The following is a 12435-nucleotide window of genomic DNA, read 5'->3' on the forward strand; positions in this document are numbered from 1 at the left end:
TTTTTTTTTTTATATATAAGCCTCAAGGGCTAGGTGGCGCTGTATTTATAACTGAATGTTGTCATAGAGATACCTTCAGGCCTTGATTATAAGCATACATGTCAAGTGTGGGATTTTTTTTTGGAGCATGTACCGTGGAGTTATTAAGCATATCCTTCATTCACGATATTGCTTTTAATGTCCATAGAGGCTATCAAAAATAAATAAAAATATATATATGTTTGGATAAGTCTGATGCCAGTGAACATTTTGAGTGGTGGAAACTAAAAGAATATTCAGAAATTACTTAGTTATCACACTTAGAATGAGTTTACATTTTTTGTACAAAATACCGTATGTGGGGTATTTTTTTTTCATGCCTCAAGGGCTAGGTGGCGCTGCATATATAACTGAATGTTGTCATAGAGATAACTTCAGGCCTTGACGATAAACATACATGTCAAGTTTGGGATTTTTTGGAGCATGTACCGGGGAGTTATCAAGCATATCCTTTTTCATTGCGAAACACATATTTTGATGCCCCGCCCTCATCATATAGTATTTCGAAAAGTCAAAATTTTTCCCCCTGTCGTTGGCTCAGGTCTTGACATGGTCCAGGCCAAGTCTTAACTCAGTCGGATGAAACGTGTAGGAGAAGTGGGCAAAAGTCTGCCCCCTGTAAATGTGCAAAAATTGACAAAAATGGGAGATTAAAAAATTTGTTGCTCACTTCCTGTTCATTTTAGGATATGGGTCCAACAGACTTTTTTGTAGGTCTTGAGCTCCCTCATACACCTAAAAATATTCGTCGTTCTTGCTTAAACGTACAACCGGGGCTGCTTCGTTAAAAATTTCTAGGGGGCGCTATTGAGTCATTTTTTTAAAAATAGCACAATCAACAATAAAATATTGCTCATTTTACCAGGCCAGATGTGTGTGCCAAGTTTCAGGAGTTTCTGTGCATGTTTAGACCCTCAAAACTGGCGTTGTTTTCTTGGCGAACAGCGCTTAGCCACGCCCACAGCAATTCGCGAAAACTCACAAACTTCGTGTTGTGACATCATGAAGGCCGAAACCCTCATCTGAGCAAATATGAGGTAGGTCCAGTTAACGTGTTTGGAGAAAAACGTAGAAGAAAATTCGTAAGAAAAAAAATTGCCACTAGGTGGCGCTATCAGTTAGATGAAATGTAAGTTAGTAGATGTCTTTAGAGCTGGACTCTCATCAAATGTGTGAAATTTTGAGAAGATAGGATAATCTCGGTCAGGTTAATGCAGCTTTTATTGTCACGAAAAACCTTCAGACTTTGCGTCACCGTAGCGGCCACGCCCTTTGGCGAAAAGTTACAATATTCGGTGTGGGGCATCATCAACATCTTAAGGCTTTTCTGACCAATTTTCAACTGGATCCCTTCGACGAGCTCAGCACAGTAGCTAAAAACGTAAAGTATGACATTTATTGTAACCACTAGGTGGCGCTATATGTAGAACTGAATTTTGTCATATAGATGTTTTCAGGCCGTGACTATTACGTTGCCTGAGAAGTTTGAGATTTTTTGGAGCTTGTACATGGGAGTTATTCAGCATTTGCTCTTTCTGGACAAATGAAATTTTAAAGGCAATATTTGATGCCCCGCCCCCGTCATATAGTATTTCGAAAAGGCAAGACTTTTTGCCCAGCTGTTCTCTTAGGTCTTGAGATGATAAATGCCAAGTTTGAAGTCAATGGGATGAAAAATTTTTGCATAGGGGGAAAAAGCATGACCACAGTGAATGTGCCAAAATAGGCCAAAATTGGACATTAAAAAATTCATAGCTCACTTCCTGTACATTTTAGCTACATGGTCCCAATAGACTTTTTTGTGCGTCTCGGGGTGCTACACGTGCCTGCCAATTTTCGTTGCTCTAGCTCAAACGTGCCGGGCTTGGTTTTTATTTTTCTATGCTAGGGGGCGCTATAGAGTCGCGTTGTTATAACGACTTCATAATATCAAATTTTTCGCCGGACCTGAGGAGTGTGCAAAGTTCGGTGAGTTTTCGTGAATATTTAGGTACCCAAAATCGCGATTGTTTGCGGAGAATAAAGAAGAAGAAGAAGAAGAAGAAGAAGAAGAAGAAGAATTTTTACAAAAACAATAGGGACCTCGCAGCGGTCGCTGCTCGGGCCCTAATAATAATAATAATAATAATAATAATAATTTTTACAAAAACAATAGGGACCTCGCAGCGGTCGCTGCTCGGGCCCTAATAATAATGACAAATGACATCAAAAGTAATGGATGTGAAATAATTATTAGTGACAATGATTAGTATTAAATATTGCATTCCTACTAAAGAGTTACCCACACTGTAGTCAAACCCAGGTTCTCTGTGCGGCAGGCAACTAAGCTATCCGCTGACCTAACTTGTCTGGCTCAAAACTCTGCTGAATGAGTGAGCATCAGAGCGAATTGGCGTATCTGTAATTTAAAGTGTCATCTGATCCTGAAAGTCACCAGTGCTGATTTGGGACACGTGTTTTACAATTATGACAAGAGCAAATGATTACTGGACAAAGAACTTAACCACTCGACCACCACAGATGCAATAAAGTCTGTGACATTATTTTTATTGTATTTAAACTTCCTCCTTTGCTGCACCACTGCACTCCTTCCTATTTAAACTTGCTTTTTTTTGTATTTTTTTTTTTACATAATTTACATAATTGATGGATGCACTGAGGTTTAGTACATTAATTGTTAATGTGAAACAATTGGAAAATATCCATGTCTGAAATGAAAGTTGGGGGTGACAAAAAAAATTTACGCACGAGGTTCGAACCGGCGCTTGGGTGTAAAAATGCAACCGCAGTCAAGTAACTTACCAGGTGCGCTAATGGGACTTTGCGCCCTCTTGAGGCAGCTTGCTGTTACAACAACAATTGACCTATATTTCTGTAAACAATTTTTATTTTTTATTTATTTATTTATTTTTTACTCCAGATGCCTCGTGGGAAAGTTTATCATCGCTCTGAATCCAATAGATGGAAGCTGAGTGAACGACCATTCAATTTGGAATTGAGGAAGCCATGCACGTATGCACGTATGTTTTGTGTTTATTTTTGGCTTACTGAACATATAAACATAAACACATTACAAGTATAAAATACTAGTTGGAGTAAAAGAAAAAAAGAATAGGAAGAAAGAAAAATTTGTCAATAATATCACAGTAGTCCTACCCTTTGTGATTTGATACAATAATAGGTTACTATATTTCAATGAAAGAACCTTTTCATATATACAACTGCACTTTGACATGTCCGTGCATTTGCCAGTAGCATATGTACATGTTCATAGGCATACACCGTAATAATCTATCTTCATACTCGCATATACAATTTTAAGTACACTCATACTGATACAAGAATTGACATAACTTATGCTCTTTGCCAGCTCATGTCTGATTTATATAATTTAGCTTTTAAGCATTTTATTTATTTATTTTTTTAACTCAGCAAGTGACTTGCGTCTGCATATGTAGCAACCATTTTTATGCAATGTCATTGACTATACGTGTTAGAGATGCAAAGTGCTCAGATTTGGTCATATTTTGTTCGATGTTAGAGGGTAAATTAAATTGGGATGTGTTTGTAAAAATATTGCTTGTGACTGGTTGATGTAAGATACATGAAAAAAACGAAGCAGTGTTTGTACCCATCACAGCTTCTTCCTCAGGGTACAACATAGATAGTGTTTAAGAAAAAAACAACATCAACTATTTCATATGTTTTGAGTGACGAGGAGCATGACTGCCATCTTACAAAGGTTGGACCACGAGTACAGTAACTAACAGTACACTAAGATGCTGAACAATTATGGAAAAGAATCGAATAGAGATTTTATTTTTTAAATTCTTTTCACTAAATTTTGTGATTTGGTATGCGATTAAAAAAATAGGTCCTGTTCTATTTTTCAACCTACAAAAATAAATCCATGTTATCATAAACATCAACAGATTTATTAAATATTAACCAACCAATAAGAAGCATTAGATACAACTTTTACCTATAAACCTTTATAAGAGTGCAAATGTTTTTATGGTCCTGTACTTTCAAAAACTCACAGTAAAAATTAACACAAGTGTACAATATATTCTCATTCAAACTTGAAAAGAAAACTCTTGTGGATACCAATGAAAATATTACATTTTAGATGAGAGGGTTGGAATCTTTGGAATCATCAACATTGCATGATGTTAAACTGTTTTCTTTTTTCCCCTATGCCTTGTGTACTTCTTTTAATTAATTAAAGTTGTGTAATTGTTCTGTGGACATGATTCATGATATGTTAAGGTTAGTGAATTTCATGTAAATATGTATTTTGTGTGCCTGTGTTTACAAATAGGTAGAGGTACAGGTTACCGTCACAAAGTGCAAGAATGGCCAATTTCTACCTTGACGGGACGGAGCCACAAGTTGGTCATTCCAGACGAGTCTCCAGACAAGAAGGTATTATTGTTTTCTGAATTATGAATGAAATAATTAATCAAGGGCGGCACGAGTGGTTAGCACGTCCGCCTCCCAATTCTGAGGACTTGGGTTCGAGTCCAGGCTCCGGCCTTCCTGGGTGGAGTTTGCATGTTCTCCCCGTGTCCGTGTGGGTCTTCCCCGGGTACTCCGGTCTCCTCCCACATTCCAAAGACATGCATGGCAGGTTAATTGGGCGCTCCGAATTGTCCCTAGGTGTGCGTGTGAGTGTGGATGGTTGTTTGTCTCTGTGTGCCCTGCGATTGGCTGGCAACCAGTCCAGGGTGTCCCCTGCCTACTGCCCAGAGCCAGCACCCCCCGCGACCCTTGTGAAGAATAAGCGGTCAAGAAAATGGATGGATGGATATTAATCGAGCTATGATTTGTGATTATCATTCTGAAATGAAATACATTATGTGTTTTAGTTTGTGTTGCTCATTGGAGACTCGCACCTGCGAAGAATCGCAGATGGCTACGTTGAGATGCCAAAGGGTTACCTTGACTTTGGTGTCATGTCAACACCGGGGGCCAATGCAGCTGAGTTGACTGTTGAGGTGCAGCATGCTGATGTGCCTCGGACACCGGACGTAGTTTGCCTTTTGGCCCCTAGCAACAACTTGACAGCTAGCCGGACCCCTGAAGAGGCAGGAGTGGATTTCTACAAACTCCTTTTCACCGTCTCAAATCGCTGGCCTAATAAGGTATGCATGCATGGTGTTTATTAGTGTATCTTCAATACTATGATTCATTTGAACATATGGTGTAGCATGTATAATTCTTGGAATGGGTGAAATTTTGTAATAATCATTGTTTCCTATAGGTGTTTGTTCTGGACTTTCCTCCATGTCTAAACGTGGATGTGGTTCAACAGGATTTCTTCCGTCAGGAGTTTCATCGCATCCAGACCCGTCACCAGAGCCCAGGCTTAAGGGGGGCACATGAAATGCATGGGCGGGCCCAATTATTGTGAATACCATACTGACAGCATTAACTTGCCCAATATATTTGGATAAATTTATGTAGCACTGTCGTGCATCTATCCATTGAATGGCGCCCGCTGACAGTTTTATCATAGACCGCATTTACAGTACACACACATAAAGTAGACTGCAGTGGCGTCGTGAGTACGTTGACGCCGCAGCCATATTGGATGAGGCAAAGTGAAGCTATTTGTAAAGATGCCTCCTTCTGTTTCTCCTTGGAGATGTATCATAAAGCCACAACTCATTGGATTAATAAGGAATTATTATTACCTTTGATTATATTATCCCATTCAAAGTCAATCTTACTATTTTTGCCGATGTAATGGCAAATACAATTGCCACATCCAATAGGGCGGATGCGCTGACATATTGCTTCGAACGGGCCACCTGTTTGAACGGTGTCGGCAGCAGAATTAAAAAGAAAAAAGGAAAGCAAAATCCTACCTCATTGTAGATGCCAAAACGGTATGTGGGTCCCGTAGTTTTTTTTTTTACAAGTGACTCTTTAGTTGCCGACACGAAAGTAGTTTGTAGTATGTCCCTCCTCACTTGTCTTGTGCGCCAGCGTCCTCAGAAACATGCAGCTTCACTTGTACAAAATGTACATGACTCTTGCATTGCACGCCAACATTGACATATTTGTCGCGTATGCGTATAAGTCAGCGTAAGGCATATCTAGCATTATTTTCAGTAAGACTGTGATGGCTGTTGCAGATAACTACAACTATTTCTTCATATTGTGACATCTTGCAAGAATGCCGCCAGAAAACGTTACTTGGAAATGTCACCCTTTTTAGTTGTCTTGTACAAACGGCCACCGTTGGCCGTAGCCGACGCCAAAAAACAGGAACAATTCGGCAAGGGGCGAGCATTAGAAGCAATGAACTGAAGCAGCTAACACAAACGTAACATACCTCCGACACCGCGAGACCTGTGTTGCGTTTATTGACACTCGGATATAAGAGCGCTAAACCGAATGAATGGAAAAATATAATGATAAAAAAGGAGAACCATTTTAGAGATCCATGCCTCAAATGAGCAGGCACAATCATCTTGGTGGGCGGGCACGGACCCCTATGGCCCGCCCATGGTGACGGGTGTGATCGCATCTCAGCGCGAATGGGTATGTTTAAAAGAGATTTTAAAATAAAGTTAGGGCCTATTGGTATTATGATTAAGGCAATTTTTTTCAAGTAAGAAATGGTGAAGATATGTTCATAATTCTCAATTTTTTTCCTTTTCTTAAAGGGATCAAGTACTTGTCTACTGTTGCGTCCTTCCCGTTGAAGAAGTTGAAGCTGTGGAGCAAAGATGGTGTAAGTAAAGTATATTTGTGTCATATGAAAAAATATAGAAAAGATATGCACTTCCACAATTTTGGTTCATGACAGATAAACGTGTTTTTAGGTTTTTGTAATTCAATTGTTAATTGCTTATTTTTGCAGGTCCACTTGAGTGATGATCATGGGATGAACATCTTTGCACAGTTGATTTGGGATGGTGCCAATCAGGTTAGATTTTTTTTTTTATATCCTGTAATTACTGTTTCCTGTGTATGCATTTTTATTTTGTATGATGTAGTAGTCTGCTTTAATTTTTAGTTTTGCTAAAAAAGAATTTATTTGTATCCTGTATGTGTATTTTCTTTTTTAATATGTGAAACACATTTGTGACTGCTATCAATGATATGTTAAAAAAAAAAAAAAAAAAAGTCTTATTGTTGTTGTTTTTTATCTTCAGCAACTTGCAAGACCTGCATCACCATCCACCATAGAAGGTGTTTCAAGGCCACCATCACTAACATTTACTCCTAAGATTGTGGTGAAGGGAATTATGGTTCCACGTGGACTTGACCCTTTCAAGTGGATTCTCATTGGACCAGGCGGAAAGGTAATGGCTTGCATATTGTCACAGTTTAGTAGTAGTGTTTTTTTGTTGTTTTTTTTTTTATTTAATTTGAGTCCCCAAAGTAATGGCCAAGGGGTATTGAAAATTATGTTGTCATTCCAGAGGAAACAAGATGAGAAACTTGAGCGCTCCCGTGGTGTGGCCTGCAAAAAGATTAAGATTGAGGAAGAGGAGGAAGAGGTTTGTTTAGTTATCTTGTTTCATCCAAAACATTTGGTCTTTAATGATGATGTAGTATTTATTGAAAAGACTTATTCAGCAACATTTTCTTCCTGCATTTTTACTTCACAGATTGTGCTTAAGGAGTGTTTCATCCCTCTGACCCCAGTTTGGTTCAGTGGCGAAATGTTGGAAGCAATGAATCGGCTAGTTCCTGCAGATCTGTCGAGCCGTGTGGAGCGCAGAGTGGTTCCAAAAGTGGTTCCAAAAGGGAAAAAGGTACATCTCCTGGTTGAATCCTATGAAGTTTCTCCAGCTTTGCAGCTGACACACTCTTGATTGAAAACCATTTAAATTTCTTACACTGTCTAAAGCAAGTGTGGCTACAATTTTTTTTGTCTTTCTTTTATTAGGAAGCGTTGATTGCAAAATATGGCCCCAGGGTTGCTGCTTCCAAGAGGACACTGGCAAATTCACAGGTTTGTGTGTGCGCTTTTGTTATTTTAAAAGAATAATTGAGTTATTTGTAATTGTGACAAATGATTGTGAAACAAAAATAAAAAATGCAGTATTGATTTGTGTTTGATTAATGGACCTTGAAAAGTCAGTTTGTTAAATTATATTTCAATTTTTATGTCATTGTTTTGTGGGCATCACAAACCCTGTTGGTTGAAAGCTGTCTTCTTCCTCAACTGTGAAAAAGGGTGTTCCGTAGCTTTGTTTCCTGGTTTAGACTGACAGAAATTGCATAATGCTAGTATGATTTGTGATAGTCATGACTCCTTGGTTTCGAAACCATGAAAACATACGGATAATTCATTTTATTGATTAGCCTTGTTGGTGGTCATGCTGTATATATTACAAGTGTGTATTTTTTTTTGGGAGAGAACAGTGTCTAGCATTGAGTAAATGATTGTGAAAATATGAAAAATGTAGCATTTTGCTTTTATTGAATAAATTATATAAGCTTTTGTATTATTATTTTTTTTTTATAGGCAACACAAAGCCCAGTGGTGGATGAAAGTCTGTCTTCTTCCAGAACTGTGAATGAGGCTCTGCAGGAGGAGGTTTGTTTCCATCCATCCATCCATTTTCTTGACCGCTTATTCATCACAAGGGTCGCGGGGGGTGCTGGTGCCTATCTCAGCTGGCTCTGGGCAGTAGGCGGGGGACACCCTGGACTAGTTGCCAGCCAATCGCAGGGCACACAATGACGAACAACCATCCACACTCACAAGCACACCTAGGGACAATTCGGAGCGCCCAATTAAAGGTTTGTTTCCTGGTTTATTTAGAATTAGACAAGATCCCTAGAATTATTATGATTCCTTATTTGTGACAGTTGTTGTTGTTGCATAAAAGAGTAAGTGGCTTGTTTGATTGTTTGATAGTTGAAGTACATGGGAGAGAACAGACTCTAGCATTGAGTAAATAATTGTAAAACTATGAAAAATGTAGCATTGTATTTTGCTTTTATTGAATAAATTATATAAGCTTTTGTATTTAGTTTTTTTTAATAGGCAACACAAAGCCAAGTGGTGGATGAAAGTCTGTCTTCTTCCAGCACTGCGAATGAGGCTCTGCAGGAGGTGGTTTGTTTCCTGGTTTAGAATTACTATGATTCCTTACCTGTGATAGTTTTTTTTTTTATGTTTAGCTGGCCCATTCCGTAAGCATTAAGCTGTATGTATTATTGTTTTATTTTATAACTTGGGTCACCAACCTTTCAGAAACGTTAGAACATATTCTTGGGTAAATGATTAATGCAAAGATCTATCAGTTTGAGACACACTTTTAACATAACAAATTTTCTAAAATTAATCTTTGTATTGTGACATTATTTGATATTAAATTATGAGAAGACACTGATCATGTTAATGATTTCTTATAATAATTTTGAAACCAATAATTATCAACAGGCAACATTGTTCATAAATATCTGCCAGTGTTTGTATGTTCCAAATGATAACCGCAACGGCATTCATAGAAAACCAAATATTTATAGATCAGGTACCATGTGCCATGGGGACTACGTGGGTGACCACTGTTTTATAGGATATTTGACTTAGTTGGAAGTGACTTTTGCAGAGTTTCATTAGACAAGTAAGGAGGAGGAAATCTCACTTTGTAACGTTGATTAAATAATTTGTTTGAGTTGTTAGATTAATGTAGCATGGAAAGTCATTTCATTGCCTTGCCTTTTTGCTGTCATGTTGTGTATATACATTAAAAGTGTGGATTCTTTTTCTTTTGTTTCATAGGTAACACTAACGCCAGTGATGGATACAAGTGTGTCTTCTTCCAGTACACTGCAAGAGGCAGTGCAGGAGGTTAGTTTCCTGATTTAGATATACAGAAATTGCTAAAATTACTTCGATTTCTAATCTGTAACTCTAAGTGTTAGCAAAATAGAGTTAATTTGTGTAATTTAGAATCAACAACGTTAAACAACAGGATATTTTGCTACTATATTCGTAATTGAGAAATCTTTGTGATTTTGTGTTTTACAACAAAATTCGAGTCGTAGCTTTGTAAATTAATAGACAGACAATCGTGTGTTAATGTTTCTATGTATTTACATTTATAGTATCTGACACTACATGAATGCTTTTCTAAATCTTTTTTTGTGTGTGTGTGTGTTTCCTTTTTAGTTGCAGAGCAAGGAGTTTTCCCACATGCAGCATACGCCCAGGATCAGTCCCAAGAGCATCCAAACTACAGGTGACGCTTAATTTTGGAGTCCGATATTACACTTGAATCATTGCTGACTGATTTTAATACATCTAAGAGTCATTCATATACTGAGGGTTCCAACATCCATCCAATTTCCTTTGGTCCTGACAGAAGTTTGAATGGAACTTTTCATCAGGGAGACAGTCGGTTGAACCATCCGGGCAAGCAGTGTATGGCTCTAGCTTATGTGGGTCTAGCAAAGCACAGGATTAGCAGTGTTTTTCATGGTCTTCCGCAGATTTAGACAAAGTTGTTGTTTTAGGTGACATTTTGTACACATGGTTGCACAACAACAACAAGATCAGCGGGTCTAATGATTATTTAAATGGTGACGAATTGCCCAAGCAGCTCGTTTGAAAATGTGATTATAGCACAGGGTTTTCTATCCATGGTAGACAAAACCAAGATTGAGGAGGGTGGAGGTGTCACTCTTTTAGGTGGACTGCATACAATTTGTGATGAAGTTGAGCCGTGTTTGCTGGCAATGGGCTGTTATACAAGTGCTATTATTTGTCAAAATAAACAATATGCAGTGTTGGATTCCCACGCCCGCAACGCCTGTGGAATGCCAGATGAATGCGGTAAAAGTGTCATTGTTTACTTTAAACGCCTTCAAGATGTTTATGATCATATATGTAATTTGATCAAAATGACCTGTGAAGGTCAAACATTGTTCGAGTTTTAAGGTTTGCGTGTTGACCAGACCGGCTCATATGAAAAGTCTAAAGATGGTCTTGAAATAATTGTATTGGATTCTCCTCTATCAATGAAATCGAAGATATCATTGTGAAGTAACATTTCAAAGACACTGAAAAGTCATGATGCCGCTGCATTTAATGCAAATGTACTGAAAAGCCATAATTCCACTACACTTAATGCGGATGTTCAGTTTGTGGGTAATACCTCTTATGGAAACATGGCAATCGGTTCCAAAATCATCCAAATTGAGACCACTATTGCACACACTAATGGATCCAATCATAATTTCCATCCTATGTCATTTGGAGCACCAAGTGTTTCTTTAGATGGTCTTGAAGTGACTTTATCGCAGCAAGAAGTAGAGAGAAGTAGCGTTTCAAAGACAGTGAAAAGTCATGATGCCGCTGCTCTCGATGCAGACATTCAGTTTGTGGGTTGTGTAACTTCTAAAACCATGCAGTTTGAGCCTATTTGTAAAGAAACTGCACTAGCAATATGTACACGGCTTAAATTGGAGTTTGAGAAACCGGATGCACCCGAGTCTGCAACTGTTGGTTTCTTGGGAACTCTACGCCAAAAAGAGAAACTTTTTTGGGAACTGTTTCTTTCGAGCAGTCGCTCAAGCTGTGAGTGGCTCACAAAAGAACCACAGAAAAATCAGACTAGCGGTTGTTAAACAAATGGAATCTAATGCAGTAAAGTATAAAACATTTTTACGAAGCGAATACTCCTCAGTGAAAGTATATAAAAGTATATAAAAAAATCTAAAATGCGAAACGTTGGCAGTTGGGCTACTGAAGTAAGAGATCCAAGCAGCGGCAGATTGTTTAGGGGTAAATATATTTACATATTTACATGACAAGTGGCTAGAATATAGTTCAAAATCAAAACAGGGAATTTATTTGGAAAATTGCAACGGTAATCACTATGAAACAGTTATTTGTGTACATAATGCTCAACTGCAGAGCTGTTATGGTTTCTCTAAAGTTGAAACATCCGACTCCAAAGCATACAATTTCCGGAGGCAAAATATAATCCCAGCTTCATGCATAAACTTAAGAGCCTAAAACAATAGACAATACTGAGTCTTTTACCAATTTAAATGAGTGTAATAATTCCAAGTACTTGATGAGGAAATACAAACATCAAAAGAAAATGAAATATCAGGATAAAATGTTGCATAGGCAAAAAGTTAGGGACAAGGGTATAAAGGCATATCACCAAAATCTAGAAAAAAAGAAGGAAATCAGTATGAAGGCATATCACTAAAATCCTTTGCTTAAAGAAAAAAAGAAAGAAAGGAGCATTAATAAATATCACCAAAACGCATTCCATAAAGAAAAAGTGAAAGAAATGAGCATAAAGAAATATCGCCAAAACGCATTCCGTAAAGAAAAAGTGAAAGAAAAGAGCATAAAGAAATATCGCCAAAACGCATTCCATAAAGAAAAAGTGAAAGAAATGAGCATAA

General features: G+C 37.9%; 1 protein-coding gene across 7 annotated transcripts in view; it reads right to left on the reverse strand.

The window, feature by feature from the left end:
• The window catches only part of clmna (calmin a), a 197489-nt gene that overhangs the window by 145484 nt on the left and 39570 nt on the right, over positions 1 to 12435 (reverse strand). Inside the window, exon 11 of one of the 7 annotated variants that reach the window (XM_077539144.1) lies at positions 7438 to 7516. The exons of 5 other annotated variants lie outside the window; for them this stretch is intronic. In XM_077539144.1, the coding sequence (XP_077395270.1) occupies positions 7459 to 7516 (58 nt within the window). In that variant the 3' untranslated portion in view covers positions 7438 to 7458. Of the gene's footprint in view, positions 1 to 7437; positions 7517 to 11807; positions 12192 to 12435 lie in introns of those variants that run through there. One more of the 7 variants, XM_077539146.1, reaches the window with a different exon arrangement.

The sequence above is a fragment of the Festucalex cinctus genome, chromosome 12 (genome assembly GCF_051991245.1).
Source record: "Festucalex cinctus isolate MCC-2025b chromosome 12, RoL_Fcin_1.0, whole genome shotgun sequence".
In the NCBI taxonomy this organism is placed as follows: Eukaryota; Metazoa; Chordata; class Actinopteri; order Syngnathiformes; family Syngnathidae; genus Festucalex; species Festucalex cinctus.